The following is a 27,401-nucleotide window of genomic DNA, read 5'->3' as shown; positions in this document are numbered from 1 at the left end:
TGACATTTCCGGAGGCGCCACAATGGGGAACCGATTCTATTACTTAAAGCCCGGTATGACCTTATCGCTTGACGTCTCTTCCTCCATATACTCTCACAGGACCCATCGGGAGCAATATCGTGTCTCCCTGCTTGATCACTATCCCCCAAACATGTCGTCAGAGCAGTCCGACCGCCAATATTTGCTCGAAATCGGTGAAGCAGAACGTGCTGAGGCTCGGTGAGTGTTCGCACGCCGTGTGCTGGAACACGGCCTGATTGATTGTCTTTATCCAGCCTGTCTCTGCAATACAGCGTCCTACAGCGGATATGTGGGCATCAGGTCGTCTTCCCATCCATCAGCTTCGGCGCGGGCGACAGAATCCTAGATAGCGGAACTGGCTCGGGTATGTGCTCTTATTCTTCAACCTCCTGCGTATAGATACTGAGACTGCTCCCCGCTTCGTACAGGTATGTGGCTTCTGGATGTGGCGGGGGACAACGCCATCCCGGAACATGTATTCCTGCAAGGTATCGATGTCGACGACCGTCTCTTCCCACTCAGCGACCCGAGAGTGGCATCCCGTCCGAACGTGGACTTCCGAGTGGAGTCCGTGCTGCAGCTACCTCACGCGTGGACGAACACCTTCACTCTCATCAATCAGAGGCTTCTTGGGGTAGCGCTGAAGGAACCGGAGTGGCCTCGTGCGCTGTCAGAGATACATCGCGTCATTTCGCCAGGCGGGTGGGTGCAGCTGGGGGAGCTGTCCGACTGGAAGGCAGGACCCGTCACCGCACGATTCCGCACGATATTCGAGACGCTATTCAAGTCGAAGGGCCTGAAAGTGGATTGCGCGGAGCGCCTGCCGGACATGCTGCGGGACGCGGGATTTGTGGACGTGCATGAGGAGGTGAAGTCGCTTCCGCTTGGGGCTTGGGCGGGGCAAGACGGGCTGGATGCTCGCAACGTCTGGATCGGGACGGCTCGGGTGTTCAAGGGCGCTGTGTTGAAGGAGGGAGGGCTAGGCTTGGTGAGTGGGGAGGACGAGATGGATGAGTTGATTCGTGAGATGGAGAAGGAGTGGGATAGTACCCACGGCGCATTTATTCAGTACCATGTTATGTGGGGACAGAAGCCCTCCGCTTAGAGTAACAAACTACGTTGTTGTCTATCTACAGGACGAATGTGTACCATACACTGTTGTCCCCTGCCCCCATTATCGAATCTGGACCGTCCTCTGGCGGTGACGTCAAACCGCTCGCCTCTCGCAGCTTCACCTTGCGTTTGTTCTCGCGCGCAAGCCAGGCCCTGTTTGCCGCGGCGCACAATACAACGACCACTTGGAACACCAGTAGAACGACGGTCGCCGAAGTATAGCGCGGCGCGTGCGACATTCCAAACAACCATGTTGCTAGGACTGCGCCCACGTTCGTCATGCCAGACACTAGGGCAAGGGCAGTAGCACGGCGAGCGAATGGGGCGGAGTTGTTGATGACCCATGTACCCAGTGGCGGCGCTATACAGAAGGATGCGGGGACGAGCAAGAAGAGGGCTCCATATCTGACTGGGCTAGAGTACGATGCTACGGATAGAACATTGTTGAAACCACGAGATAATGCACCCATGAAGTTGTACACACCTAGAAATACGGCGAATCCGAGTGTCGCTACAGTCCCGGACACAATCATCATGATACCGCGTTGTCCATAGCGATCTGAGAAAATTGACGCGATGACAGCAACTAGAGAGCTGTTGAGAATTGCGGTCATAGAGTTATAGAGCTGGACGTACATAGGGCCGCGGCGGCAAAAGGAGGGACACTCATGAGTTGTGCATCAGTGCCCTGGTATCCTAGTCCGGTTAGAATGAGCGGAAGGAAGCTGGAAAGTATTTAGATCCCGATTTCGACGGAAGGACTCCGACTAAGGGACTACTCACTACCCAAGTCCGGAGACTGTTGCTCCTACGGGAGTGTCAGCATCGACATGGAAAATCTCCGCATTCGCGACTTACCATTCAGAAGGCCTGCAATCGAAACCAACAAAACATGAGGGCGGATGAAGGTGCGGCCAACCTCGGAGAGATTGAGATGCTCATCGGGCTCGTCAGCCAGTACGGTGCCCTCCTCATGGAGTACGTCGACAATGTGCCGTTTATCAGCCTCGGTGAGGAAAGGTAGCGACTTCGGGGTATTGGGCAGTAGGCGATAGCATGCTGCACCATAGATTACGGTGAAGAGTCCTTCCTACAGCCGCGGGATGATCAGGGTAAGTGAGTTTGAACCAAGCATCTCGGGCCTCCAAAGACGGCGTACCAAGATAAAGAGCCATGCCCATCCGGGCTTGTTGGCGATACCATGCATGCTAACAATTGCTGCCGCAAGGAGACCGGAGAACGCAGACGCTACAGTAACGGCAGAGAGGAGGATAGATATTCTGTTAGACAGCGTAAACTTTGGCAATTTCGTGTATGTCTGAGAAACGGTGATGGGACTACCTGAATTGGAGCCGTTGTCGTGGATAAAAGGTTGCCATGTATAGGGATATTCCCGGAAGCAATCCGCCTGGTTTACCATCAGTAACGAGCCCGTAAGAGGATGCCAGAGAATGGGCGCATACCTTCGAAGAAACCGAGGAAGAACCTGCATGCCAAAAGACCTCCGTAGCTATACACGAAACCTGCGAGATGTATTGAGCCAAGTCTGAGGCAGTATCCGGCATCAGGGCGCACCTTGGATTGTACATGTAAGGCCCCACAAGATTGCCAGAGTCGGGAGCAGCAATCGAGGACCCACGACCTGCTTGATATGTCAGCTTACAGACCTCCTTACTACAGATGCTCTTGACCTTCATGATGAGATTCGTTCCGAACTGGGCAGTACTATACGGTCTGCGTAGGGTGGTCGCATTCAGGTAATGGTTCGACAATCATCGCAGTAACAGCTCACATAAGTGTCACTATCAGCGCGGTGCTGTACTATATGACTTCTTAAGCACAAGAGCCTAGGACGGATGGGAGCGTGGTAGTACCTGTTGCTCGGACATATGCAAGTCTTCTAACAAGCCCGCAACTGCGGCATTGCTGATATTTGACTTATCCTAAAACAGAAAAGTCAACACAGCGATGATTGCCATATACTCATTATGAACGTACGAGTGAAGAGAGGAAGAACAGCATCGTCACAGTGGGGAGGACCGCAAGGTCGATTTTGGCCCACAGATTTGGACTGATTTTATCGGGAACTGCTTGACTGACGGCATTGGAGTTGGTCTCAGCGTCCGTGGTTCCGTATCGACGCACACTCTCTCCAAGGAGATGGTGAGCAGACGTATCCGAGCCCCTTCTCGAGTGCATCGTGTTCAGAGCAAGTTGAGTCGGGGCGCAGCGTCGCCAGCAGATACTCGTCACTGCTTCGCAGGCTGGTTCGGAACGTTACTGGTATGAGCGCTGTCAGCCAGAATAGATAGAAGCAGCCTTCTTCTTTGAGGCGCTGTTATGGGTACCGGAGGTCTGATGAAGGAGGGAGGCAGCGCGGCCGCCGGGAAAGTTCTTGCAGCGCTCCGAGCTCGGCGGGAAGCATGATACCCTCAGCGAAGCGCCGGCGAGAAGTTGTTATGACATACTATCCTTCCAGGTTCTCCGTAGCAGTGTGAACTCGGCTCATACATTATGCTATGTTTTGTCGTTGCCTCCACAATCAAGCGTAGGAGAACCCTCACCCTCCTGACTACGACAGCATTAGAACGAGGTCTGCACACTGAGGCACACTGAGGGGGTTTCCAAGGCTATTCGAGGGTGCTCGGCAACCTTCACTATAAGTCGAGTACTCATCAATCGGCATAAGACCGTAATAAATAGAAATCGGGAAGGACAACCTGATGCCGACATTATAAAGCTACCTAAGGGTACAGCTTGCAGGGGTTGAGAAGACGCTGACGAGTTAGCGCACACGTACTCACATGCAGTATATGTGCGGTGCTCGCCTGCTTATGTGCGTTCATGAGGCCCCTTCGATCCCCATGCCTCATATGCTGAGCCTCTTTCTCGCGCTGTCGGACTGTCGGAGAACGTGTCGCTCTGCAGCCTACGCTGGTGACTGAGTTCTGTTGTCCCGAAGGTATCTGTAGGCTGTGAGGCCGTGTTCCAGAAGCGGAACGTTGTCGATAGCTGCATATCGTCACTGTCTTGGGGCTGACTCCTGGGCCGAGTGCGGACGATCAGCATAGAGAAAACAAGCGCCTGTACTCGGAGTACCGTTAACATCATGTGGTCATAGTCACAGACGGCACGACGTACAGTTACTGGTGGCAACTGTGAAATGTTTGTCAAGTCGCGAGTATGATATTCCAGGGAAATGACTCACTGGGTCTAGGAACATGAAGAAAATGTTCGATCCCACACTTATGCTCACGATGAGGATGAATAGATGGGCGCAATAGAACGCAGCTGGTGAAGATCACATACCATTTGACTCAGCGACGGCAACGAGAGCGATCGAGTATGGACATGGTTCTTACCGGATTCAATGATGACCTCTAAGATCCGCTTCGTCGTCAAGTCACGTATGTTGGAAACGCCGGTGTTGACTGTCCAAATTTTCCAGGATATCAAACCTACGAGTTCCATGGATACTCAGCAATGCGTTGCTTACGTGTGAAACAAGAACTTACAAGCACAGAGAAGATTGAGAACGAAGGTAAGGATGAAGAAGTACCGGACTCTCACGGTGACTTCAGCGAATATAAGCGCGTTGCCTGTGGATGTCTGCGACAGAGTCCATACGGACCAAATGGCGAGAGCTGTCAAGCAGTCAACACTGCTAACCCAAGTGGTGAGAGATCGACGTACCGATGTTTGCGAGAACAAGACCGCCTGGTATAAGGATGACGACCCAATGGTAACTCCATATGGTGAGTGTTCGATAGACCTAAGGATGCAGGGTTAGCTGTGACAATTGTAGATTGAAGCCAACGCGTACCATAATCATGTCGGATATGACGGCCATAACCGTGGTGAGGCTGTTCTTCAACAGTGACCCCGGAGTCGCCGGATTAGCGAAGAAGGCGCTTGGGTCCGGCGGCTTGTTATTGTGCACTCCATACCCATCGTACGTGCGTATCATCTCCGCGACAAGGTCCTGGGGAGTCGTCGTGGTCAGCGCTGGAGCACCGGGATATGAAAGCAAGAACGTTCGTACCGTCATGGTGAGGAGGAAGATCAGTACGCAGACCGCTGGAAACCAGAGCGAAAGGCCTTCCTGCAATTTTCTCCTGAAGATCGAAACACATTGAGGGATGTACACAAAGTACGCTCCTGAGGAAAACGATCGATTCATTAGTGATCGTCGCTCAAGAATAACGAGAGCGCTTACCTGTCGCAATGAGCTGCAGCCACAGTCCGACAAGGTGAGCATTGGCCTGCGGGATGGCATCCATGTCCACTGTGTGGTGACGTGGAACGCCGAAGCGGCGTTGTGTGCAGTGGTATCTCCAGCAACCGAGTAGTGCTCAGGCGGAACGATCGAGCAAGGATGCGAATGAGGGGAAGGGAAAACCAGAGGCCGTTGCGAGTGTTTATCGGATGGTTGACCAGTGGTGCATTCGTCGCCTGAGCCTCCGAATCACGCGTCACCTCCCGCTTCGATGTGTGTAAGAGCGATGCAGCGGGCGCTGTTGAGGAGGTGATTGCGCGCAAGAATTGTAGGCTCGTGTGTGCACACTGCAGGGTGCATGACTTGGACTTGGGGAGTAGCACCCTTGCTGAGATTATGTTCCCCCGCTGTTCGTCCCGCGTCGATTTCGGACGAGTCCCGAGTGGGATGATGGAGGTCTGATGGAAGTAAGTAGCGAGTCCGAGTACGCGAGCTCGGCAGGCCTTCGTGGCGTGGCACTTATACCGGGCCGCGGCCCGATTTTGCCGGAGCGCTGCCCTGCGACCTCGCTCTCTCGTTGTTTGAGTATATACGTTGTAGCATCACTAGTACTGGACAAGGAACTGATACAGGCTGTTAGGGCCACAAGATCTGTGAAGTAGAAGATTGTTGGAGCCAGATAATAATATTCAGCCTGCCCGAGTTGGCCGATTCGGGCTAGACGCATATTGTCGACCTATCTCATCAATACAGTGCAGTCATGACGACCGGAAGCTCAGGTTTTAAAGAGGTGGCGCCTTTGACGGTGGGCGAGACAACTCCCCCGTTCATCCAGACAATCTCCTTCTCAGATGGAGCGAAATTAAAGAAGAGGACAAGGTGGGTGATCGCAATTCCTGTATACGGAGGTCAAGCTGAGAGCAAGCAACCATTGAGTGGAGGATAACTGACTCATTACAGTGAGAGCCATGTTGTAGCCACTGAACAGGTCCGTCACGACGACAGTCAGAATTGGGATGTCATGCGACAAGATATATATCCGACGTACATGCATGCCCGTGGGCCCGCAAGGAAACTGGCGCTGCGAATATTGTCGATTATGAGTGCTTGGGTTGCTTGAGTGCAGAAGTATGGAACATACGTGTTTGCGTAGATGCTTGGTATATGCGCGTCCGCGACGCTTGGCGGAAGTGGCTTGAGCCACCGCTCGGGTTTCCACTCGTCCGCATCGGGTCCCCATATATCTTTGTCGCGGTTGAGACCGAACATATTGATCCAGACAATCGTTCCCTCAGGAACAAACAGCTTGTCGATTGTCCGCCCGTCCGCGCCGGTAACTTGTCCCAAAGGGAGGACTGCGTCCATGTACGCCCTAAGAATACCTGGAGCCTCAGTACAATGAGGACGTAGACGGGGAATCACGTACACTCTCGGACTAATCTGCAATGGAGGGTACCTTGTGCATGATACGGTCATCAATGAGCATCAGCCACAACAAGTTGAGAGTCTCACATTCGGAGGGTCTCTCGGATGAGGGTCTCTCGGATGACTGCTTCCAGATGAGGCAGGGCGGCGTATGCTTCATAGTCGAGGTCTGCAAGAGAGCGGCTAGAGCCGGACGTAACTCCCTCAAGTTCTTCTCGCAGCTTTGCCTGGACCTCAGGATGACGAGCGAGGAGTTCGATGACCCGACTGATCATCGACGAGGTCGTGTCCGTTGCTCCCAGCGTCAGCAACCTATAGAAGAGCAATTAGACTGTACCTCCCTGCTACAAGATTCAAACCACGTACAACATGTGACCAATCAAGTTCTCGTCGGACACACTTGTGTCGAGCCGGACTGAAGTGTTGTGGTCAGTCCTGGTGATAGGATCCTTCGAAAGAAGCCGGACTCACGGAGAATACTGACGAGGTCCTTGCCTTCGCCAACCTCATTGGAGAGCGAGTCTCGTCCGTGCTTCAGCAGCTCTCGCTTCCTCTGTAGAACTTCGAGCGATGCCATATAGACGCTATCTGAGATCCCACGCATATGCCGCAGTGCTGGCCACGGGAGGACCTCTGTCGCCCAGCGAAGCCAAGAGCGCGGAAAGATACGGCGCACCCAAGGCAGGTAGAGCCGCCAATGATGTAGCTTCATCATGGCGGGCCTAAATCGTGAATTTCAGTACATACACTTGAGGTGCCAAGTAAAGATGAACGACGAACCCAAATTCTTTCAACGCTCGACTGTAGTCAGTTCCATGGTTATCGAGGGCACCGAATGTGTAGCCTAAACCGGTGCGACCTATGCTCTCCAATGTAAAGCGAGACAGAAACTGGGAGATGTCGAGTTCTGTTCTAGCTTCACGTACTTCCTTACGAAGAACAGCGACAAGCTGCGCGATCATAGGGGTGAATGTGGCAGAAAGCCGGTGAGAACGGTAAAAAACGGACCTCTCGGCTTACGCCGCTGAAAGTCGGGACCATATCCCGGAGATGCCTGACAGCGAACGCCGGATTCAACAGTCTGCGTTGCTGTGAATGCTCCTTCCCTGGGATCATCGAGTTAATCGAGCTATGTCATACAGACGGCAGGTACGCACCCTGGACAGACATCAAGCCAGGGCCCCAGACTGCGTTCAAGGTGCTGAAAAAGAGCGGACGCGTGAGTATGAAGTTACATATAGGTAGATGCTGGAGCTCGTACTCGGAGAACCAAGCTGGCAGCTCGAACACATCGCGATACCTCCCTAGCATTGCGGCTAGCGCAACTGGGTCTGAGATAGCGACTGCGACATCCTGTGAACCGTTGTGAGCATCAGATCCATAGCGGTGGCGGCTACGCAGCAGTACGTACACCCAGAGGCATAAGGATTGTGAGAACCCGCCCATATGACGTGAGTACATGTTCTCTGAATCGCATGTCGAAAGGTGAGTGAAACTCCGTTGCGATCCCTGCAGGGAGAGATCAGGACACTCGATCATAGACAACAACATAATAACCGGGTTCGCACCGGTGATGAAGGAAGGGGATGCTGGCCCCGGGACATTCTGCAACGACCTTTGCTTGATCTTCCTCCTCACGGGAGGTAGAATAGATAGGAGGACGAGGACACCAAGGGCGATGAGGGATGAGCTGATCATCGTTGTCGCCATTACGGGGGAAAGACCAAGATGAATCAGATATATATCATGCGTGCCAGTTGTTGAAGAAGCAGAGGTTACGTACACCCGACGCGATTGTACAGGATGCGTTTGTGTATACCAAGGGAAGCTGCATGGGCCGCGTGCTCATAATGAACGCTTTAACAAAAACTTGAGAAAGCCTCCGAGTACCGCTGTATTTTTCACGCTGGTGAGTCTGGTGTTCTGAGAACACAGCGCAGGAGTCGGACGATCATCATGGTTGGCGGTCAAGCTCAAGAGCGCTTCCTCCGCAGAAGCCACTTGCATCGGGGTCGATCGGACCGGTCGACCGGAAGTTCCCGCCGCAGACTCGGACCTTCAGGAATCAGTATTTCAGTGCTTATGAAGTTCAGTCTTAGCTTCAACGTCTGATACGCACTTGGACACCCTGAATTCCGCTTTCACGTTACGACTTGACCAGAAAAGTGTAGGACTGAGTGACTCAACAGACAATACTCAACGGACGATGCCCATTGCGTGGCACGGGCCGGGAGTCGTTATGACTCGTCCTGCGACATACCTATCCTAGGCAGTGGTATCCTCCTCAAGCAATACGCTTCGAGAGAACCTTGACTGTCATTAGAGGTCTAGGAGAGAATATCCCTACGCACTGCGGTAATTATGGCGTCGAACATGTATCCTGACAAGCTCTGGCTCGAAACCCCCTTGATCCGCTCCATCCACATCTCATCACTTCTTGGCTGCAATGCTTACCTGAAGCTCGAGGCGAGAGCTCTCTCTCTTTCATCCGAAAATGTGCTGTACACTGACCACGAAAAACAGACCTTTCAGCCTCCGCAATCCTTCAAGGCTCGCGGGATATCTCACTTTGCACAAAACGCCGTTCGCACCCGCGGACCAGGCGTGCGTCTCGTCATCGCTTCGAGTGGCAACGCCGGCATTGCAGCTGCGTGGGCAGCGAAGGCACTCGGCGTCCGATGCACCGTATATCTGCCCCATGGCGTCAGTCAATCTACGATCGACTTCATGCGCAAGGACGGGGCGGAAGTCGTAGTCGAGGGAAGCTACTATCACGAGGCCCTCCAGGCTGCCCATAAAGCCGTTGCTGCCGATCCTAACTCGTGAGTCAAGAGCAATCTCTGCTTCATAAACCGTACCTGAATATATGGCTGACAGTGTCATGGTGCCGTCGTATAATGATCCCCTTCTATGGGAAGGGCATGCGAGCCTGATCCATGAGATAAAGCGTCAGCTGCCCGAAGGCACCGTGCCCGATGCTATCTTCTGTAGCGTTGGTGGCGGAGGACTCGCGGGCGGCATCATGACGGGCTGCAAGGCTGTCGGTTGGGATCATGGTGAGCTCACAATACAGTTCACCAGTGCGGTCATATCTTGACGGCGTCCTATACAGTTCCGCTGGTGGGGGTAGAGACGCACGGATCGAATTGCTTTTACCAGTCTTTGTCTCTCAACGACGGCCCGTTCGTCGGTAAAGTCGAGTCCAGGAAAGTCCCGGATGGAACGACCGCAAAGTACGACGAGACAAACAACGTGACTGTCACTCACATCGCCAAGCTTACGTCTCGCATCTCATCACTCGGCGCGACTTCACCCTCTCCCGCAGTGGTCAAGATGGCCCTCCAGAGACCGGGTGGGATCAAGAGCGTATGCGTCTCGGACGAGCACACGATGCAGGCCTGCCTATCTTTCGCAGGTGCGTCCTACTGCGTTTCCAATTCACTGTATTCCTGACCTCGTGGCAGATGATCACAAATTATTGGTCGAATTGGCGTGCTCCGCGACCTTGACCCCGGCGTACAACCGATCCCTGTTCCGGGCGCTGGTACCTCCATCCGAGAAACAGGCTACCGTCGTGTTCGTCTTGTGCGGCGGGTTCAAGGTCTCTTTGCAAGATCTCAAAGAGTATGAAAACATAGTGGATGACGAACTTAGAGTGGGCGGAAACTGGGTCGTTGCACTGAACGGTGAAAGCCTCAGGGTTCCCAAGGTCTGATTAGACGAAAGGCGATATGAGTGGGGAGTAGAAGGACGATGCGGGTTGGAACCGTGGCTGCTAGAACTTGACGATGTAATTGGCTTGGACTCGAAATTGGGATATGATACGACTATGCTGGTGGTGGACGATGGGCTTGCAGCCGTGACCGTCCCGACAGAGTTCGGACCGATGTTCCGATGCCTCGGCGCTAGGAGAGGTTGTGCGAGCTTTCTCGTTGAGCTGTCGCGAGTCGCGACCCTTCTACTGCCAGAGAGGCCTTTACCACTCCTAGGTTCGTGCTTCGACTCTCCGTCTGTGTTGCCATCACTGCGATTTCGCTGAACGAATCTCCATCAAAGATCATGCAGGAACAGGCCTCGGCGGATCGCTCACATGCGCAGGCGGGCAGCCGCCCATTCACTATCTACAGGCTTGCATCCTTTTCTTCTGGACCTGCGCGACACTGCGAGCTCGTCCTCACATAATTGCCCGCAACATGCTACGGCTCTTGGCTCTCGCTGGTGCTGTCTACCTCTGCTCCATAGTTCTTTCTCAGCTTCTGCGACGTGCGAAGCAGCAGCATCTTCGGAACCTACCTGGCCCTCCGAGTTCCTCTTTCCTGACTGGTGAGTCCTGTTGTCGTATCTTCTCATCTCTCAGTAATTGACTGCGAGCGCGAAGGGGTCGCCAAGGATTTGCACAATCCACATGCGGTTCCGTACAGGGAACGCGTATTGTCGTCCTATGGACGTGTCATCAAGTTCCCCGCATTCCTAGGTGTACGTGATGATCTCAGTCAGGTTAGGAAGATGCTTACGAGGCTTGCGTTGGGGCTTAGGAGGTGGAGATTGCCTTGTCGGATCCCGTTGCTCTCGGAGCAATGTTTGGGAAGCACCGCGACGCGTTTGAGATACCCAAGTGGCAATCAGAGTGAGTTATCCTCTAATACGAACCCTGTCTTCCTCATGTGAATCAATGTTGCTGCAAGGACCCATAATGCCGTCTTCGGACCGAACCTTATGTCTGTGTCTGGTAAGTACTCCTACAATGTAGGACCAAGCAACGTCGATCCCGTACTGTAGACTGACGTGCTGAGCAGGCTCTGAGCACCACAAACAACGCAAGCATCTCAACCCCATATTCTCAGCAAAGTATTTGCGGCAGACAGTGTTCGCGCAACATCGCATTGCACAAGAGGTTTGGCATTGCCGCATTTGCCGTTCTACGTCGTCCCTCATGGAACATTTAGCTCACAGACGTACTTAAGACTGAGATCGGAGAACGCACCGCCGAGGTTGAGCTGTCCGAGTACTTCAGCCGGTATTCGCTCGAAGCTGTAGGCCGTACCACTCTGGGGTACACGTTCGGACCCTTGAAGAAGCATGGCACTGACTACAGCCGTGCGCTGAAGGAGTTCGGGTGGGTGCTCATCTACCACACTGGGATCCCTCTGCTCACGTCAGAGCACGACTAGTCCGACGCTCGCGCAACTGCATCTCTGGCGACCGCTACTTCCATGGCTCCGGAAGACGTTCCCGCCCGCACTACTGAGATCTGGTGTTGGTCTGCTTCCCATGAAGGCGCTCCACCATATGCAGTGGATCTCGGACTCGGTGTTCGCCATGTCAAAGCAACTGCTGAACCAGAAGATGGAGAACTTGCGGAAGGGCGACGAAGCCCTGTTACATGAAGTAGGAGAAGGAAAAGATCTCATGAGCGTGTTGCGTAAGTCGTCATTTCTCCGCTCAGAAACTCCATCTGATCCTCTCTTGGCAGTCCGAGAGAATATGTCGACTAAGGATGTCGACTCTCTTTCGGAGCCCGAGCTGCTTGGACAAATGTCGTACGTCTACCTTAGTCCGTATTGATCGAACGCGATGACTCAGTGAAATATAAATGATCTAGGCTCCTGCTTCTCGCCGCTACCGACACCACATCGAGCTCCATCTCGCGCGCTATGCAACTCCTCTCAATCCATCGTGACGCTCAAGACAGACTCCGTCGCGAACTTGTAGATGCCACGAAGCACACGGGGAGGACGATCCACGACTTCGACTTCGACACCCTGGCCAGTCTTCCGTACCTCGACGCTGTCGTTAAGGAGACTCTACGACTGTTCGTGCCTCTTGTGCATTATTTAGCATGCCCCAGCTCACGCCTTCATATGATAGGTTCCCTCCCTTCTATCTTGTTATGCGATCGTACGTGTTCCGCGATTTTGCCTTCCCACTTTCCTGACGATTTTTGAGCCAGTACACAAGAAGACGTGGTCCTCCCACTAGGCTCTCCTGTGACAGGCATCGACGGCAAGCAAATCCATGAGCTCTTCCTCCCAGCCGGTACGCTCGTCTGGCCGAACGTCTTCTGGGTAAACCGCGACCCCGAGATCTGGGGTGCAGATGCCGCAGAGTGGAAGCCAGAGCGATGGCTGGGACCCTTGCCCGAATCGCTGACAGAAGCGCATATACCGAGTATCTTTGCGCACACGATCACTTTTGCTGCTGGCCCGAGGTCGTGCATGTGCGTTCTATCTCCGAATATTGCGTCGTGAGGGTGAATATTGACAGTTTCTCGTCTATTCACAGTGGATACAACCTCGCTGTGACTGAGATGAGTGAGTGCAGTCCGTTCCTGTTCTGCCTACGCATACACTGATGAGGTACCGTCTCAGGGATTGCGCTCGCGCATCTCCTCCTTTCCTTTGAATTTGCCCCTTCCGACAAGGAGATTGTCTGGAAGTTCGGCGGTATCGTTACTCCCACCGTCCGAGGCTCCACCGCGCGCAAGCCAGAACTTCCGGTGAAAGTCACCGCCCTGTGAACAGTGATGCGAGACCGCATAATAGGAGCCTCTCTTACTCCCTTTGGACCTTCGAACCCCGCAGCTCTCTGCTTCTCTCCCCTATCTCCAAGTGCGCCAAGTTGTGAGGCACCCGCTCGCGTCGTTCCCCATCCGGCATCTTGTGCCTAGTTTTGCGTGTTGTATCATATTAAGATACTTGTTGTCTCTCCCTCCGCGGAAGAAGATGATAGGGACGCACGATGTGCGAGTCTGGACGATCCGCCGTGCAGTTGTCTTCTTCCCGCGGCTCCCGGACTTCGCATGAAGGGCGTCTCCTGCGTTTCTAGGCCGTTTCTGCTCATCGTGCATATTCGCTTGTCCCCGGACATCATGGGACATGTCGCATGGATTTCATGATGTCGCAATTTCCCCTTTGGATACCTGGTGAGGTGAGATCTCGAGTCGTCGGTGACAATTGCTAACTGCTTGCGCCAAGCTTGGGCATTTGATTTTGGCCTAACGCGATGTCGGAATCGGCACTCTGCAGGAACTTTAGAATCCCTCCTCTGCATCTCCGAAGGCAGGATTGACAGACCCTGCTGTGCGTCGGCATCATGAAGGGAAGGAGTAGCTCTTCGGCAATCCGGCCGTGATCTCAGGTCGTGAGGAAGACGTAGATTTTGCAGTCACCCATCTCCACTTCGATGTGGATATTCACGCGGAGATCAGGCATGCATAGCACTTCGACGACACTGTAACTTCCTGGGCGCGGCACCGCCGGCCCGCTGTTCAACTTCGCAGTCTTCTGGATCATCGTGAATGAAGGTGATGCGTCTTCAAGCTTCATGTTGAGTACGTATCAATTCTGACCAACTATCGCACTTATCGCATTGTGCAAAGGTGGGAAGATGGCGGTACATCGGACCTTGCCCTTTGAGATGATCACGCAAAACGACAAGTCGCGGAACTTTGCGAGAGAGCGATGGCCATGCTACTTCCCGAAACGATCAACACAGGTTCTAGGACTTGTACCATACGAAGCTATTTGTCTCCTGCCGGCTCGAGAAGCATGGACTCACAACAGAAGCCGAGTCCATCACCCGCTCAACGTTGCTTCGTGATGAGAGCGGACAGGCACCTGAGGCCAGTGGATGGCGGTGAGTATCAGCAGTCTGAGGTTGGGTCGCGCGCTGAAGCCGCAAGTGACCATATTCCGACTTTGTCAGATATCTGCAATGATGCGAATGATGTCTGCGACAGTACTGCCTCCCACGCAACATGTCACCGGATGGCCCGACAGCCTCTCGGCATACTCTCCACCGCTGGATGCTTGGAGAGCTCACACGCGATTCGTATAGGCCATGCGAACGACTTCGCCGCTTACTCGAATGGGGGTGAGGATATCATGGCACGCAGAGTATAAGATGCTACCTTCGGCACGGCCGTCGGACCAGGAAGGCTGATCCCGCCGCACATTGCTTCCCGCCAGCCGCTTGTCCCTTGGTGCTCAGCTCCAGCATGGCCGGCGAAGACATTCTCCCCGCCAACACTCACCTCATCGGGCTGTGGCTCCAGCTCCTGTTTACAGGTGAGTTCTCATATTTTGCAGGTCTCTTCAGACAATTCCGATGTGCCTTTCGCATATAACGACGACGAGGCTGAAGTTGGTTCTCAGGCGCATACTTGGTGTACTTCCCAAAGTGTGTCGTGATCCTCCGGAGGAAGGTCCGGGAGGGATTGTCGATCTGGCTACCACTGGTTTGTGGGCTCTTCTTTGCGCTCACAGTGACTGTACGCTTCCTTTCCCTTTACAAATCTCACCCTTCTGTACTGAACGGCGGTCCGATTTATGCAGGGCCTAGTGGTTGAGATGCACAGAGGATACCAGGCGTTCAGTGTTCATCCACCGGAACTTCCGAACCCCTCCCGCTTCTTCGCCGACGCATCAAGCACAGGATCACTCATTAAGAACGGGATCAATGTCGTCCAAGCCATTATCTCGGACATGGTCATCGTGAGCCTTGTCGCTTTCGAGCATCGCAAGCTAGTCTGACTTGGCTTGGGCACAGGTGTACCGCACATTCATTGTCTGGAACTGCAGTTACCTTGTAATCATACTCCCGGTGCTTGTATTCTTGGCGGACGCGGGTATGTCGTAGTCCTGAAGTAGCTCGATTGCACTGTGCTGAACGACAGACCGGTAGGCATGGGCATCTGGTCCGTCATCACGCTCTCACAGACGAAGAGCGGTAGCACGCTCATTCTGGCGGCCGTATCCGTCCGGGTCCGGTACTTCTTCGTCTTGACCTTCTGCCTCAACATGCTGTGCGCATGTACGTCACTCGCCTTTCTGTGTAGTATATCAGGTACTGACCCTTGTAACAGGCCTCATCTGCTTCCGCATTTGGCGTTCGGGGTACAAGGTGCGGTATGGCTATTCCGATAGCCCCTTGTCGCGCGTCATGGCTGTCGTCGTGGAGTCTGGTACGTTCCTCGCGGTGCTCGCGTTGTTTCAGATTCTGACCGTTCTTGAAGCTGGATTTTATTGCGCATACCTCTTCGTCATCATTGTCACCAACTCCGTCGGTTCCAATGTGTTCTTCATCTTCCTCGATCCGGTATGTTCTGTTCCCTTCGTTCGAGTCATCAGTTCCTCGATGCTGACTGTCAATCAATCCCACCAGACTCCTCCTGTAGTCGTAAGTCTGAACCCATTACCAGCGGTCGTGCTTGAACTCACATTTCCGTGACTTTGTAGGCCATCGTGTACACCATGCTCATCGTACGGGCGCATACCGAGAGAGAAAACATCTCCACACCCCTCCCGAGCACCCTCCAATTCTCCCGCACCCGCGCCAGCTCAATGCATCCTGGCATACAGACTTCCTCAATTGGTGTCGAGATCAACCTCGAGCGCGTCGTGCATACCGACCTTGGCAGCCCCCGCACTTACGTGCATTCGGACCACCCATACGCCCGCAGCGAAGACAACAAGGAGGATCACGGTCAAGCCTTGTGATCCTTCGGCCTGCCCTCAGTGGTGTACTGCAATCAGGGGGACTTGCCGATAAGGCATCGGGTGGCTTAGACTAAGGGACATTGGACGGTACTTGGTCAGAGATGTGATAGTAGTGTTGTATGTACGAGTATGTGTATCACCACCGGCTCGTGTCGCCCGGTGCGAGACTCTCAATATTGATGTCAGTCCTTACGCGTCTTCAAATCTTCGGGCGCGAAGTTGTGTGGGCCATCAGAGGAGCAGTGCAATCCGTGTTGAAGACGCCGATATACCCTACAACCACTAGTACTAGGCGATCTCATTGAATCATATCGACGGCGGCGTGAATGGCGGCCATTCCCCATCCCTGTTCAAGGGGAAGATGTCATTATGGGAAGGAATATGCTATAACAAATAAATCACTCGCCGTTCTAGTCCGCCCTCGTATAGCGAAGTTTTTCCAGAGGGATGGAACCTGGCCCATAACGCGCTGTTGTAGGTCTGCTTCAGCATCTCGAGAGCGACGAGCATAGGACAACTCTGGTGCAGAACGGCCATCATCCTGGTGCCCACTTGCAGGAAGAGAGTCGTCCATCGATAAAATGCTTCGGAAGAGTCGCATAACGGACCAGTCGTCTCAGGGAAGTCGAGATTCAGGCGGAGTCTTCGCAGCCGCTTGACGGAGGCGAGTCGCAACGCGATCTGCTCCTGTTGACCGAGCCGTCGGTGGTATATATTGAGATTGATAGAGAAGTAGAGCGTTCACTTACATATGGCACTGGACTATCATCGTCCTCTGATCGATAGCGATGCAACTCGATCGACCAGAGGCTGGGATGTGCAGTTGCTATGTGCAGGAGGAGGTCTTCTTCCGCACTGTCTGCTTGATATACCACTTCGAGCTGTTCTAGCCGCCCATTAGTACCCATGGATTTCAGTATCGAAAGACATTCGGAAGATGACAGTATGGGCCAGGCGATGTCGGCGGTCAGCGCATCAGGGAAATGAAGAGGGTAGTAATAGCGGGGCCAATCTCGCAGGGAGAGGTGTGTGAGGTTTGGAGCCTGAAGGGCGCATATGGCATCGTCTGGGTCCGGGTAGGAGATGGTCAAGGATCGGAGTTTAGGATGGTGGACTTGGGAAGAGAGGCGTCCAAGTATTGGTGTGCGGCCGTATCCGTTCAGTGGGGAAGCGAGGATGGTAAGAGAAGTGAGGGAGGGGAGGCGATTTGGGATATCCGAGAGCATGTCAGGAAGAGTCTTCAGGTTTTCTGGTGTAATGTACCTTCCGGACAGATACAATTCGCGTAGCGCTAACCACGGATGTATTGCCATCTGCCCGAGAGGAGCCGTCTCGAGTGGCAAGCGGAGATGACGTGCCAGAGGCGTCATGGAGGCCACAAGGGCCGCCAGCGAATCTGATTCCAACTTGTGCTCGTTGCGGACATCCCGGCGGTCAAGACGACATGAAACATCGCGCCAGACGTACGGGACACAAGAGAGGTCGGTGAGTATAGAGCGGTAGGTTGCCTCCAAAGGTCCGTCACCACTCATGTCCGGTACACAGCTCAGAAAAGAGAGAGAGGAAATATTGGGGTGTTCTATACATGTCTTGATGGCCATCCACGGAACAGAACAGTAATCGCGAGGGATTGCCACGAATTTGATCGACCTCAGGGAAGGGAAGAAGTCCAATTCCCATCCGAAATCGGCATATTCTAGGATGGCTGGGTAGTATGTGAGCTGTCTAGACGAGATTTAGTCGGAATATAATCCACGTTCAGTGCGTCTGAATACGGACCGAACCAGGGGGCGGATGATAAGTGGTGGTGCGTCTCGATTGGCCGGTACGGTGAGGTATGCAGGAGGTGCCCTGGCGCAGGCAAACAGCATACCAAGACAAGCTGAGCGAATACTATGTGATGTTCTGGAATACGCATTCAGGGCACCAGGAAAGTTGGACACCGCGAGGGCGACGAGATACAAGACATCCTCCCCGAGCGAATCCAGGCTGCAGGACGCGATGAGTATGCTTTCCCTGCCATCAACGATAGAATATACCTGAGGGGAACCTTGTCAGTTCTATTATGGGGAAACATTCAGGCAGGGTCTCGAGTTTGATTCGAGACAGATTCAATGTCCTTAGCATACGAGAGAGCGAGAAGACGAGGCTGGATGCTAGGGGTGCCGAGCCTCCTATAGACGCTCGTAGCCGATGGACGCTCGTAGCGCGTGGGCCGGCCATCTCGTCAGCGGCGAAAACTACCTCTCTCTTTCTCTAGACTCTCGTCCGGGCCAGGGCTTTGCGCCGGGGGGTAGTACAGTTGTGCATGTGAGCTCTGTAGACGAGTAGCCTCGCATAAGTACTTCGACACGATCATACATGCAATCTCTGTTCAACAAACGAGCTATCACCCTCACTACGTAGTACGAGGACCCACTCGTCGCGCCTCGCCCCCATGAGCTCTGGCCAGATTTTCCCAAGATCGTGCGTACCGCATCTCGCCGCACATGTCTCGCAAGCCCGCCCTCTTAACGTGCCGAACAGATAGCCAAATGCCTCGAGCAAGCAGCGACCTACCCCACGCCCCCTACCGTAAGTCAGCTAGCCCTCTTTCAACGCCTCATACACGCCCAGTCAGTCCCTTGGTTTCGGACCTCCTCAAGGCCAGCCCGTCTCCGACGGTACTAGTCCTCTACCCCTCCCCAAGGCTCCGATTGGTCTCCCTGGTCTCCTCCCTCCAGCACGAGCGTTCCTTGTCTGGCTCCTTCGCCAACATGAACATCGGTCCCCGTACTCTCGCGACTCCCTCTGGCGCGCGCGATGGTCCCCATTGCTCACAGCCCCTTCCGACGCTCGCAACGCTCTCCGCGCAGCAATCGCCCATCAGGCTGTGCCCTCGTGCGATGGAGAGACCGACTCGGAGGGTATAGGGAGATTGCCGAGTGAAGGGTCACACGGGGCCGAATCAGCTACTTCTGATTCCAAAAAGGCCACTTCGATGTCGGGGAAGCCAGCGTTGGCAAGTATCTCCTTGACGACGACGGCAGCGCGTTTGGCATCGTCGTAGAGGAGGGTGCCGCTCCTCACGCCGATGGAGATGATGAGAGGGCAGAAGGGCTTAGCCTCTCCAGCGTGGGCGTAGGATACGGCGTCGATGGTCGTCCACTTCACTTTAATGGAGTTCAGGGACAAGTAGATGGCCTCGGCGATATCGAACCACTTGGGCATATTGACGTAACGTTGGACGAGACGGGTCTCACCTTTGAAGGCGTGGACCCCAGGATTCTTGTGGACGAGCCATGCAGGACCAGACTTGAAGATGCAGGTGAGGCCGGTGCCGTAGAAGTCGCTGTACGCGTCGGGGTAGTCATCGATGAGGGGGGCCTTGTCCGAATCATCCGGGGCCTCGTCATTATTCGAGGTGACGATCTCGGCGTCACCAACAGCAGCGGAGCCCACCGTCGAGGCGGGCGAGGAAGTGGGAGGTTTTGCAGGGGGCGGCGAACTTCTCATTGAGGTTGTGAGATTCAACGATGGAGGTCACTGTACTGTCGACATTCAAGTCGACGAGAGAGAGAAAAGACACTGATGGTCAATATCCCATGGAACAAGCAAGAGAACACAGTGACGTACGTTTGAGCACTGAAAGTATAAGAGACTTGGACTTGGACGCACACGCAGAGGGCAGAGCAGGATATGCCTGAGAGGCACAGGACTCCTGAGGGAAAGGATTCTCTGATTCCTATGTGGCTTGTCAATGGCTCGTAAGAATCAACTGTGATTCGTGAATGAACGCATGCTCACCGAGGTGAGAGTCGACTCAGGGCTCCCGTAGGCAGACGATTGGACTCCGGGCCTAATAACAGTCTCAGAGGACTCAGAGTCAGGAGGACGGGCAGTGCATCACCAGGACGATAACCGGGCGGCGGGACCTCCCGGGCCGACGGCTGGATAAGCCCGTTATAGCGAATGCATTGTAAGGCCGGGGAACCACTTCACGTCCCACGTCGTCAGCATCTCTCTGTCGCTTGTAGGGCTCCAGAGATTTGGATTAACCAAAAACCTCCACCGCCATCGTGGGTGCCCAAGGTCATATGTGGTGGAACACGGTAGCGTTCTTGCGTCGTCATCGTTGCCTTCCGAGCCGCTCATTCCTACCAGTTTTGACTACAGTCTCGTTGTGGAATCTCCGCCTCCGATTCCCGAAGAGGTACATGGCCAGGCGAGGGTCCCATACGGCTTCGAGATCAGCGACCAGTCAGTGGCCGAGTATCGCGCGAGACCGAAGACAATCACCGTGGTTATCACCTGACGGTTCAGTAGGCGCGAAGCTCAGCTCGTCCCACCACGCGCCCGAGTCCGGACAGTTATGCTGTGGCAGATCAGCACATACGGAAAACACGGGTTTATAGGCAAGCATCCTGCCATTTCGTTATCACCGGCGTGCTCACAATTGACCGGTGCCTAACTACAAGACCTCTAGTCAATCGTTCAATGAGGAGGGAACCTCACGAACATCAATTCGTCGCAGCTATCGATCGACTAGTGTCCGAGCACCACTATCCAGATACCTACGTAGTCTGGACAAGTTATTCCCTCAACGTTCAGTCTGAAGCATAGCGAACGTGCTCGTATCTAGAGTACAAGACCTAGAAACCGTCGTGGTAGGTTTAGTCTGCCATCGCTGCCCCTCGGGCGTCCCGCCGGCCTGACAGACCTGCGGCTAGTCACAAAGATAGCTACCGCAAGTGCGGATCCCGTGGGCCCATGGCTGCAGTCGCTCATCCCTGGTATGTCCCGCGTCTCGTCCAGTTTCAATGACTCGGATAATACTCACTGATGCAATCTCCGTCCCTGCTCAGCCCACCTTGAAGGCGTATACCTTGTCTATCTCCCACAATGCTTCGTGTTTTTTCACGTCAGGTCGTTCCAAGGCACGTCACTATGGCTCCCCGCGATGTTTCTCCTGATGTTCGTCATCGCTATCGCGGTGAGCGTTAAATGGACATACCTTGTATGCCTATTGATATTATGACGGTCTTCGCAGGCGTGCCATCGACGAGGATGCTGGTCAGGGACTCCCTCATTCTTGTACTCGCGATCATCTCGGGATAACCTCGTCGATCAATGCATTAATCCACTCCAGTCGTTCACTGCGATCATCGTCTGAGGAAATGAGTCTCTTGCTCGACTCGAGCTCCTTGAATGGAGCTCCAGGGAGTTACTGGTAAGTATCATTTTATCCTGCTGACTCTACGGGCCCCGTATGCACGCCGCCCGGCACCATGGTCATTTTTAAGGTACTGTACTCTACATGGGCTCGTCATGCAACCCGTGGGCGGACCGCCGTTTGCGATCAGCGCCGTCCGTGCTACTTGCTCGGACTCCCTCTTTTTGGGCCGCTTACATACTTCTGCGCCCATAACGGCACTGTATCGATGCCTATGTTGTTTTCGGCCGCGCAGGTGGGGCCCTGGGTACGAACTTCGAGTGTCACGGGTTGGCAATGACCGCATAAGTGGGTGCTACCCTGGTCGCTCGCGGAAGCTGACAGTAATACATGCCTTCATCCTGGATGGTGGGAGAATCGTAGGGCCTGGTACTAGTAGGAGCAGCTGCGCTATTTGCATGGATCGCGGGCATGGACCAAAAATACACTGATGAGCAGTTCACCAGACCGTACTCACTTGCCGAATGCCTGCGCATTGCTGTGGCCCTCATCATCCATGGTATCATCCTAGGACGAGTGTCGCGCGGAGTTAAGACGGGCGGTAGACCCATTCGTGAGTCGGCTCTGTCAGACTACCTCGGCGAAGGAAAGACTGACGTCCCCGGGAATATATGCGGACGCATCCGGGTATACTGGGCGCGTATGGACGTAAATATAGACCCACGGAAAGCACAGTGACAGTGTGCGCAGCAGGTGTTTGAGAAGCGAGAAAGATGGTCCAGTAAGCGAGCGTATGTAGAGCACGTTGAGGGTCTCAAGGGCCGACGTCTCCTGTCGGGCGAGGACTGGGAGACATGCGCAGTGATGGTCGGGGACGCTGCATTGCGAGGAGTGTCAAGGTGATGCAAGACAACGAGTGCGGTGACAAGGGGCTAGCTAGCAAAGCAGTGTATGTATACTTACGAGTACAGGATTGTGGGCGGAGAGAGAAGGAAATGCTGCGGAGACACAGGATCGGAGACGCGGATCAATGTCGCATGGGCGGCTACGCGTGAGGCGGCGTGGCTGAGCGTGTCGGGAGGTTATATCTGGGCCATATCCACGACATATCACATCTCTTGCTCTGCTTTCCCCATCCATACCCCCGGAGTGCAGCAGAGGCTTTGCAGGGCTTCGCATCGATTGGCAGTGCCATCATCAGCAGTATTTCCCAATAGAGGCCTGCAACGAGGCCAGCACGGCTCACCGCACAACAGCCTTCTTGCTCAGCCTTCTCTTCTGACGTCTCAACTCAGCACTCACCCCTTGCACTTAATCTCGAACGACCATACGCCATGAATGTGCCACCAGTTCCACCGCGACCATTCGAGGACTACGACCAGCCCGCGCGACACGACTCACAACCGCCCGCTGTGCCGCCTCTCCCTCCGGATTTCAAGGGAGATCAGTACCCATCAAGCCCGCACTACGAGGACCCGCTGGTCGCGCCTCGCCCGCAGAAGCTGCAGCCAGATATTCCCAAGAACGTGCGTCTACTCCGTCTGATCTCACCGCCTATGCCCGCCTCTTAACGTGCAGACTGAGAACAGATGGCCCAATCCCTCGAACAAGCGGCGGCATACCCCACGCCCCCTCCCCCAAGTCAGCTCGCATTCCCCCAGCCCTCTTTCAACGCTTCGTACGCGCCCGGTCAGTCCCTTGGTTTCGGTCCTCCCCAAGGCCAGCCCGTCTCCCGCGGTCCTAGTCCTCTGCCCCCTCCCCAAGGCTCAGATTGGTCTCCCTGGTCTCCTCCCCCGCAACAGTCCCAAGCGCCTGCCATGTCTGCCTTCCCCATGCCCTTTGCATCCCCGCCTGCCCAAAGTGCGCCCCAGCATGAGCGTTCGTTGTCAGGCTCCTTCGCCAACATGAACATCGGTCCCCGTACTGCCTCTCCCCTCGCGACTCCCTCTGGTGCACGCGATGGTCCCCCATCGCTCACCGCACCCCTTCCGACGCTCGCAACGCTCTCCGTGCAGCAATCGTCCATCCAGGGACCGAATGCTGACCCCGCACGCCAAGTCGTCTGGTGCAGAGATGTGCTCTCTCTCGTCGATCGTGCCCAACAGCTGCATTCGCGCACCAGCCCGACGTCCACTGATCCTGCAGTGGGGCCTGCCAAGATCGACGATCCCGAGCTGCAAAAGCTCGTCAATGTTGCACTCCCTATAATTATCCGCATCTCCTCGGCGCCCCCGGGTCCCGTACCTCCGCATGTCGCCGAAGCTATCCATATGCGCGCGATGTGCGCGTCGACTGGCATATACCCGCAATTCATCCCGCACGACCCGCGCACCGCGTTCCGCGACTTTGAGCGTGCTGCCAAGTCAGGCTATCATGCCGCATGGTTCAAGCTCGGACGGGAGTACGAGAACTTCGGAGACGTCCAGCACGCGAAGGAATGTTTCGAGCGCGGCACGAAGCACGGAGTCGAAAGCTGCTTTTACGTACGTTGCTTCGCTTCTTGCGCAGCTTCATGGACTCATCGATGCGTAGCGTCTCGGAATGGCCAACCTCATGGGTCAACTCGGCTTCCCGGCTGACCCGCAAGCCGCGCTTCCGCTGCTCAACCGTGCTGCGACGCTTGCAACAATCGAAGTTCCACAGCCGGCGTACGTCTACGGTCTCCTATTGCTGAACGAGTTCTCGCACGTCACGATCCCCGCACAACTGTTCCAACCCTTCCTGCCTCCTGGTGTCACTCCGGCCGAGGAGGCGCGGCGGCACCTGGAGAGGGCTGCGTACCTCAACTTTGCTCCCGCGCAGTACAAGCTCGGTCACGCGTACGAGTTTGCGACACCCCCGTTCCCGTTCGATGCGCTGCTGTCGGTGCAGTACTATTCGCTCGCGTCGCAGCAGGGCGAGATCGAGGCAGACATGGCGCTTAGCAAGTGGTTCCTGTGCGGCGCTGAGGGCGCGTTCGACAAGGACGAGGGCCTCGCATGGACGTTCGCGGAGAAGGCAGCACGCAAGGGTCTGCCCAGTGCCGAATTTGCTCTGGGTTACTATTCTGAAGTCGGCGTCGGCGGCCCCCGCAACATTGATGCAGCGCGCAAGTGGTACCAAAGGGTATGTGCCTTGTCTCATTGTCACCGCCCACGTCTCGGTGTTCTCGGATGTCGGGCCTATGCTGACTGCTCCTGTTCTCTAATGCACAGGCAGCGCAAAACGGCAACACAGATGCGGCGGAGCGGCTCCAAGCGCTCTCACAGCCTACACCGCAGACATTGTCGCGCGAACAGCACGAGAACCTCACGGACTCGAAGCTCGTCCGCAAGCGTACCCAGGCGAAGCAGCGCTCCGAGGCCGTGGGGGGCCCACCCACTGCAGCACCGATCCCTGCATCGCAGCGCACCCAGATCATGAGCAACATCCGCAAGAACTCCGTGAGTGTTGGCCCGCTCCCTCCCGCTGCGCCCGGCTCTGCTGGTGCAGGCCCGAGCGGAGACTGGGGAAGGCAGGGTCCCCCATCGATGACGAACTCGCCGCCCGGCATGGCTGCGCCCCTCCCCCGCGTCGACGAGTACCCGAACGGGGCGAGGCGGCCTTCTGGTCCGCCCGGAGCACCTGGGGCCCCGGGCATGCCCCAAGGTGCGCCACCGCATGGCGGAGCGAGCCCTCGGCCGTATCCTCCGTCAGGCGGTGCCGGGCCCCAGCCGCAGCAGCGGTATGGTACGGGTCCGGGCCCGGCGTCGTCTCCAAGACCTGCGGGCACCCCGCCGATGCGCCGGCCTGGGGGACCTGGGTCGCAGCCTCGTCCACGCCGGGAGGAGAGCCCTGCGGGGCGGCCGCCACCCCAGCAGCCTCAACAGCAGCAGGCGCCGCCGTCGAGGCCGGCGACGACTGGTCCGAAGACGTTTGCGGAGATGGGGATTGCGACGCAGAAGGTGGAGGACGACTCGAATTGCGTGATCATGTGAGCGGAGGGGAGGTGGTGGGAGTATGGAGTATGGGATATATCCGATGATGGTGTCGTGCTGTTCCTTGCGTTCGTGGACGATAGATTCGGACGGACGTGGACGGCTGGGTGTGGTCGGCGCGTTCATAATATCCTCTCCTCGGTCTTTCGCGAGTCGTCAGATGGACTGGTGGATTGGTACATAGTCAGCATAGGAGGTAGAACTTAGGTCGGAAGTTAATCGCACGTGTATCTGCATCGCTCTATGTAGCAACCCGCATATATTATATATTCAGAGTGCTCTAGGATCCATCGACCTGAACGTTCGAACCATGTCGTCTTGCTCCATTCCCGCGATTCACTACCCATACGTTCAAATTTCGAACATTGGTCGGACGACCGCAACCACTGCTACGTCTGGCAATCATGGTGTTTGCGCTAACCACGTCCAGGCTGGTCTCGTTAATCAGGGCGGAAGGTATAGAACTAGGAGGACGTCCTCAGACTATGAGGAGCGTGAATACAAACACAGTCATCGGAGGAAGCTGTGGCCGTTCACCGGCGGACAGGGCTCAGCGTGAGGGGATGGTGGCTGCCTAGACCTAGTGCTGTGGGTTACGAGTACATGTATCGGTTGCGAGAGTCGTCATCGGGCACTCCGAAGACGGCGTGCCGCTCAATGTGTGATTGTGGTGGTCGTGACTTCAAAGCCGTAGAAGATCACCGGGAGGGGGAAGAGCTCCGCGGGGATGGGGGGAAGCAGGATGAGGACGATGTCAGGGTCCCAGCTGGGTGGGTTAAAGGGAACCAGAGAAGCTGGCGAGAGAGGTGCGGTGGTACACTTTGGTCTGGTAAGTATGCGCCCTCCAACATCCACTGAGCAGGGTTGCTGGGCGGAACCAAGGAAAGTCCGGTATGAGAAAGGGTCAGTGAGTCCGACAAGCGTAGATACACGAAACCCTACATCATGCATGGCGCGTGGACGACACGGTTGAAGCTTTGAAGTTCCAGAGTCAAGCAGCTTCTATCGACGACCCGGCTACGCTAGCTATAATGAAACTCCAGTCCAAGGTCATGACGCACAGAGAGTCTCAAAGACTCAACCTACCACATCGAGGTTGACACATTCACTGCATACCCTGGGGCCAGCTGTTCGGAGGTGGTGGTCACGCAGTATGGGCATCAGATCATCGGAGTGTAACTGGAGAGGAACATCGTGCGCATCGTATACTTCTTACACCGAACATAACAAAGCAACTAGTTCATATCATCCAAGCTTCCTAATGCCACGCCGGTTCCACGTCAATTCCCAGCTTACGAATGAATTCCTTCAGCTTGTCCGGGTTGGGGCATGTCCTAGTCAGGCACCGTCCCCGCGTCCCCGACGCCCAGTAGACCATGTCCTCCTGGTTGGGCCGGGTCTGGCGGCGGCCAAAGAAGCGCGGCTTCTCGGAGTACAACGTGACAAAGTCCATCCATAGGTCCTGCGCGAAGCTCCGCAGAAGCGCAAACTTGTACACGATGACCGCGGCGACGGTGTTCGGCATCTCGACTCCGGGAGGGAGGTGCTTCTCGCGATAGGCGGCCACCAGTTCGTCGCTGATCTCGAAACCGTAGAGAACTTCATCCCGGTCGTGCAGCTCCTGGAGAATGGTTGGAGGAGGTTCCATGATGATACTGTTGTCAAATCTGGTACATGTTCGCGGCGAAACAAACATGACACTACGGAAACATACGGTGGTCCACCATACATGACTTTCGGCACCCACGGTGGCGTTGGTGGTCGCTGGCTGATCAGCCATTGGTAAGCCCTGTTAACAAACAATAGATCAGCATGCATGATACAATACAGTATGGAGAAGCGACGTACATGGAAAGAGTGGTTGTCAGAGCTGACAAGGTTGGACGAGGTTCAAGTTCAAGTTCAAGCGCCGCGGAGTGATTTCCCACGCCACCGGGCCTTATTTTGACTTACTGACGACGCCTGCTCCTCTGGTGGTTTCCATACTCTGGAGCGCAGATTCTTCTCTTGACTGTCATTCT

The 27,401-nt window shown here is 55.1% G+C and overlaps 11 protein-coding genes across 11 annotated transcripts; 5 read left to right on the top strand and 6 right to left on the bottom strand.

The window, feature by feature from the left end:
* Window positions 1-151: 151 nt before the first annotated feature.
* L226DRAFT_545309 (S-adenosyl-L-methionine-dependent methyltransferase) lies at window positions 152-1,126 on the top strand (the record flags this gene model as incomplete). Its single annotated transcript, XM_067682338.1, has 3 exons — window positions 152-219; window positions 276-385; window positions 450-1,126. The coding sequence occupies 3 exons, from the start codon at window positions 152-154 to the stop codon at window positions 1,124-1,126; spliced, it is 855 nt and encodes a 284-aa protein (XP_067535940.1).
* On the bottom strand, window positions 1,043-3,487 carry L226DRAFT_612441 (MFS general substrate transporter). Its single transcript, XM_067686390.1, has 13 exons — window positions 3,133-3,487; window positions 3,009-3,077; window positions 2,927-2,955; window positions 2,826-2,868; window positions 2,710-2,776; window positions 2,598-2,657; window positions 2,476-2,542; window positions 2,294-2,414; window positions 1,993-2,224; window positions 1,918-1,942; window positions 1,771-1,859; window positions 1,619-1,720; window positions 1,043-1,561 (listed from the first exon to the last, which is right to left on the bottom strand). The coding sequence occupies exons 1-13, from the start codon at window positions 3,331-3,333 to the stop codon at window positions 1,152-1,154; spliced, it is 1,515 nt and encodes a 504-aa protein (XP_067535939.1). The 5' UTR covers window positions 3,334-3,487; the 3' UTR covers window positions 1,043-1,151.
* Window positions 3,488-3,776: 289 nt separating this feature from the next.
* On the bottom strand, window positions 3,777-5,807 carry L226DRAFT_507137 (uncharacterized protein). The gene is made up of 10 exons (XM_067678115.1): window positions 5,351-5,807; window positions 5,177-5,292; window positions 4,958-5,116; window positions 4,828-4,906; window positions 4,650-4,778; window positions 4,497-4,592; window positions 4,343-4,425; window positions 4,276-4,290; window positions 3,939-4,218; window positions 3,777-3,890 (listed from the first exon to the last, which is right to left on the bottom strand). The coding sequence occupies exons 1-9, from the start codon at window positions 5,412-5,414 to the stop codon at window positions 3,967-3,969; spliced, it is 993 nt and encodes a 330-aa protein (XP_067535938.1). The 5' UTR covers window positions 5,415-5,807; the 3' UTR covers window positions 3,777-3,890; window positions 3,939-3,966.
* A 134-nt stretch (window positions 5,808-5,941) lies between these two features.
* Window positions 5,942-8,491, bottom strand: L226DRAFT_534285 (cytochrome P450). The gene is made up of 14 exons (XM_067680634.1): window positions 8,344-8,491; window positions 8,187-8,284; window positions 8,037-8,128; window positions 7,933-7,976; window positions 7,784-7,881; window positions 7,556-7,725; window positions 7,247-7,497; window positions 7,142-7,190; window positions 6,863-7,087; window positions 6,777-6,806; window positions 6,492-6,722; window positions 6,399-6,431; window positions 6,302-6,330; window positions 5,942-6,246 (listed from the first exon to the last, which is right to left on the bottom strand). Exons 1-14 carry the CDS (start codon window positions 8,483-8,485, stop codon window positions 6,095-6,097), a joined length of 1,644 nt encoding a protein of 547 aa, XP_067535937.1. The 5' UTR covers window positions 8,486-8,491; the 3' UTR covers window positions 5,942-6,094.
* A 388-nt stretch (window positions 8,492-8,879) lies between these two features.
* L226DRAFT_507131 (tryptophan synthase beta subunit-like PLP-dependent enzyme) lies at window positions 8,880-10,617 on the top strand. The gene is made up of 5 exons (XM_067678114.1): window positions 8,880-9,241; window positions 9,299-9,597; window positions 9,653-9,831; window positions 9,888-10,190; window positions 10,240-10,617. The coding sequence occupies exons 1-5, from the start codon at window positions 9,137-9,139 to the stop codon at window positions 10,488-10,490; spliced, it is 1,137 nt and encodes a 378-aa protein (XP_067535936.1). The 5' UTR covers window positions 8,880-9,136; the 3' UTR covers window positions 10,491-10,617.
* A 132-nt stretch (window positions 10,618-10,749) lies between these two features.
* L226DRAFT_507130 (cytochrome P450) lies at window positions 10,750-13,790 on the top strand. The gene is made up of 15 exons (XM_067678113.1): window positions 10,750-10,764; window positions 10,832-11,098; window positions 11,154-11,251; window positions 11,311-11,402; window positions 11,461-11,504; window positions 11,572-11,669; window positions 11,722-11,891; window positions 11,947-12,197; window positions 12,249-12,315; window positions 12,378-12,587; window positions 12,644-12,673; window positions 12,726-12,992; window positions 13,058-13,086; window positions 13,144-13,697; window positions 13,750-13,790. The coding sequence occupies exons 2-14, from the start codon at window positions 10,969-10,971 to the stop codon at window positions 13,290-13,292; spliced, it is 1,635 nt and encodes a 544-aa protein (XP_067535935.1). The 5' UTR covers window positions 10,750-10,764; window positions 10,832-10,968; the 3' UTR covers window positions 13,293-13,697; window positions 13,750-13,790.
* Window positions 13,791-14,771: 981 nt separating this feature from the next.
* Window positions 14,772-16,272, top strand: L226DRAFT_522578 (uncharacterized protein; the record flags this gene model as incomplete). Its single annotated transcript, XM_067678768.1, has 9 exons — window positions 14,772-14,841; window positions 14,929-15,044; window positions 15,109-15,267; window positions 15,323-15,401; window positions 15,458-15,586; window positions 15,639-15,737; window positions 15,789-15,871; window positions 15,938-15,952; window positions 16,012-16,272. 9 exons carry the CDS (start codon window positions 14,772-14,774, stop codon window positions 16,270-16,272), a joined length of 1,011 nt encoding a protein of 336 aa, XP_067535934.1.
* A 225-nt stretch (window positions 16,273-16,497) lies between these two features.
* On the bottom strand, window positions 16,498-18,386 carry L226DRAFT_485461 (uncharacterized protein). The gene is made up of 5 exons (XM_067677112.1): window positions 18,312-18,386; window positions 18,052-18,261; window positions 17,022-17,997; window positions 16,679-16,959; window positions 16,498-16,618 (listed from the first exon to the last, which is right to left on the bottom strand). Exons 1-5 carry the CDS (start codon window positions 18,347-18,349, stop codon window positions 16,579-16,581), a joined length of 1,545 nt encoding a protein of 514 aa, XP_067535933.1. The 5' UTR covers window positions 18,350-18,386; the 3' UTR covers window positions 16,498-16,578.
* Window positions 18,387-18,886: 500 nt separating this feature from the next.
* Window positions 18,887-20,045, bottom strand: L226DRAFT_42836 (uncharacterized protein). The gene is made up of 2 exons (XM_067674677.1): window positions 19,888-20,045; window positions 18,887-19,802 (listed from the first exon to the last, which is right to left on the bottom strand). Exon 2 carries the CDS (start codon window positions 19,765-19,767, stop codon window positions 19,138-19,140), a length of 630 nt encoding a protein of 209 aa, XP_067535932.1. The 5' UTR covers window positions 19,768-19,802; window positions 19,888-20,045; the 3' UTR covers window positions 18,887-19,137.
* Window positions 20,046-22,521: 2,476 nt separating this feature from the next.
* On the top strand, window positions 22,522-25,661 carry L226DRAFT_534277 (HCP-like protein). Its single transcript, XM_067680633.1, has 4 exons — window positions 22,522-22,950; window positions 23,014-23,907; window positions 23,957-24,529; window positions 24,619-25,661. Exons 1-4 carry the CDS (start codon window positions 22,759-22,761, stop codon window positions 25,378-25,380), a joined length of 2,421 nt encoding a protein of 806 aa, XP_067535931.1. The 5' UTR covers window positions 22,522-22,758; the 3' UTR covers window positions 25,381-25,661.
* A 916-nt stretch (window positions 25,662-26,577) lies between these two features.
* On the bottom strand, window positions 26,578-27,149 carry L226DRAFT_534276 (uncharacterized protein). Its single transcript, XM_067680632.1, has one exon. It carries the CDS (start codon window positions 27,026-27,028, stop codon window positions 26,639-26,641), a length of 390 nt encoding a protein of 129 aa, XP_067535930.1. The 5' UTR covers window positions 27,029-27,149; the 3' UTR covers window positions 26,578-26,638.
* Window positions 27,150-27,401: the final 252 nt, after the last annotated feature.

Source organism: Lentinus tigrinus (assembly GCF_003813185.1).
Source record: "Lentinus tigrinus ALCF2SS1-7 unplaced genomic scaffold L226scaffold_10, whole genome shotgun sequence".
NCBI classification, from domain to species: Eukaryota; Fungi; Basidiomycota; class Agaricomycetes; order Polyporales; family Polyporaceae; genus Lentinus; species Lentinus tigrinus.
This window is presented reverse-complemented; position numbering and strand designations above follow the sequence as displayed.

What these genes read in the sequence shown, in the direction of transcription:
- L226DRAFT_612441 (XM_067686390.1), bottom strand. Translation starts at nt 3,333, where the DNA reads ATGCACTCGAGAAGGGGCTCGGATACGTCTGCTCACCATCTCCTTGGA. An exon ending in CTTCCTCGGTTTCTTCGAAG is followed by an intron (nt 2,543 to 2,597) that starts GTATGCGCCCAT and finishes ATGGTAAACCAG; the next exon opens with GCGGATTGCTTCCGGGAATA. An exon ending in CGGATTCGCCGTATTTCTAG is followed by an intron (nt 1,562 to 1,618) that starts GTGTGTACAACT and finishes TTCTATCCGTAG; the next exon opens with CATCGTACTCTAGCCCAGTC.
- L226DRAFT_507137 (XM_067678115.1), bottom strand. Translation starts at nt 5,414, where the DNA reads ATGGATGCCATCCCGCAGGCCAATGCTCACCTTGTCGGACTGTGGCTG. An exon ending in GCTGCAGCTCATTGCGACAG is followed by an intron (nt 5,293 to 5,350) that starts GTAAGCGCTCTC and finishes CGTTTTCCTCAG; the next exon opens with GAGCGTACTTTGTGTACATC. An exon ending in TCTTGTTCTCGCAAACATCG is followed by an intron (nt 4,779 to 4,827) that starts GTACGTCGATCT and finishes ACTGCTTGACAG; the next exon opens with CTCTCGCCATTTGGTCCGTA.
- L226DRAFT_534285 (XM_067680634.1), bottom strand. Translation starts at nt 8,485, where the DNA reads ATGGCGACAACGATGATCAGCTCATCCCTCATCGCCCTTGGTGTCCTC. An exon ending in ATCCGAGAGACCCTCCGAAT is followed by an intron (nt 6,807 to 6,862) that starts GTGAGACTCTCA and finishes ATCATGCACAAG; the next exon opens with GTACCCTCCATTGCAGATTA. An exon ending in TTGCAGATTAGTCCGAGAGT is followed by an intron (nt 6,723 to 6,776) that starts GTACGTGATTCC and finishes AGGTATTCTTAG; the next exon opens with GGCGTACATGGACGCAGTCC.
- L226DRAFT_507131 (XM_067678114.1), top strand. Translation starts at nt 9,137, where the DNA reads ATGGCGTCGAACATGTATCCTGACAAGCTCTGGCTCGAAACCCCCTTG. An exon ending in GTTGCTGCCGATCCTAACTC is followed by an intron (nt 9,598 to 9,652) that starts GTGAGTCAAGAG and finishes TATGGCTGACAG; the next exon opens with TGTCATGGTGCCGTCGTATA. An exon ending in GGCCTGCCTATCTTTCGCAG is followed by an intron (nt 10,191 to 10,239) that starts GTGCGTCCTACT and finishes ACCTCGTGGCAG; the next exon opens with ATGATCACAAATTATTGGTC.
- L226DRAFT_507130 (XM_067678113.1), top strand. Translation starts at nt 10,969, where the DNA reads ATGCTACGGCTCTTGGCTCTCGCTGGTGCTGTCTACCTCTGCTCCATA. An exon ending in AACATCGCATTGCACAAGAG is followed by an intron (nt 11,670 to 11,721) that starts GTTTGGCATTGC and finishes TGGAACATTTAG; the next exon opens with CTCACAGACGTACTTAAGAC. An exon ending in GCTGGCCCGAGGTCGTGCAT is followed by an intron (nt 12,993 to 13,057) that starts GTGCGTTCTATC and finishes GTCTATTCACAG; the next exon opens with TGGATACAACCTCGCTGTGA.
- L226DRAFT_485461 (XM_067677112.1), bottom strand. Translation starts at nt 18,349, where the DNA reads ATGTTTCCCCATAATAGAACTGACAAGGTTCCCCTCAG. An exon ending in ACTGACAAGGTTCCCCTCAG is followed by an intron (nt 18,262 to 18,311) that starts GTATATTCTATC and finishes CGCGTCCTGCAG; the next exon opens with CCTGGATTCGCTCGGGGAGG. An exon ending in ATCATCCGCCCCCTGGTTCG is followed by an intron (nt 17,998 to 18,051) that starts GTCCGTATTCAG and finishes AATCTCGTCTAG; the next exon opens with ACAGCTCACATACTACCCAG.
- L226DRAFT_42836 (XM_067674677.1), bottom strand. Translation starts at nt 19,767, where the DNA reads ATGAGAAGTTCGCCGCCCCCTGCAAAACCTCCCACTTCCTCGCCCGCC.
- L226DRAFT_534277 (XM_067680633.1), top strand. Translation starts at nt 22,759, where the DNA reads ATGAATGTGCCACCAGTTCCACCGCGACCATTCGAGGACTACGACCAG. An exon ending in AGCCAGATATTCCCAAGAAC is followed by an intron (nt 22,951 to 23,013) that starts GTGCGTCTACTC and finishes GACTGAGAACAG; the next exon opens with ATGGCCCAATCCCTCGAACA. An exon ending in CGCGCAAGTGGTACCAAAGG is followed by an intron (nt 24,530 to 24,618) that starts GTATGTGCCTTG and finishes TCTAATGCACAG; the next exon opens with GCAGCGCAAAACGGCAACAC.
- L226DRAFT_534276 (XM_067680632.1), bottom strand. Translation starts at nt 27,028, where the DNA reads ATGGAACCTCCTCCAACCATTCTCCAGGAGCTGCACGACCGGGATGAA.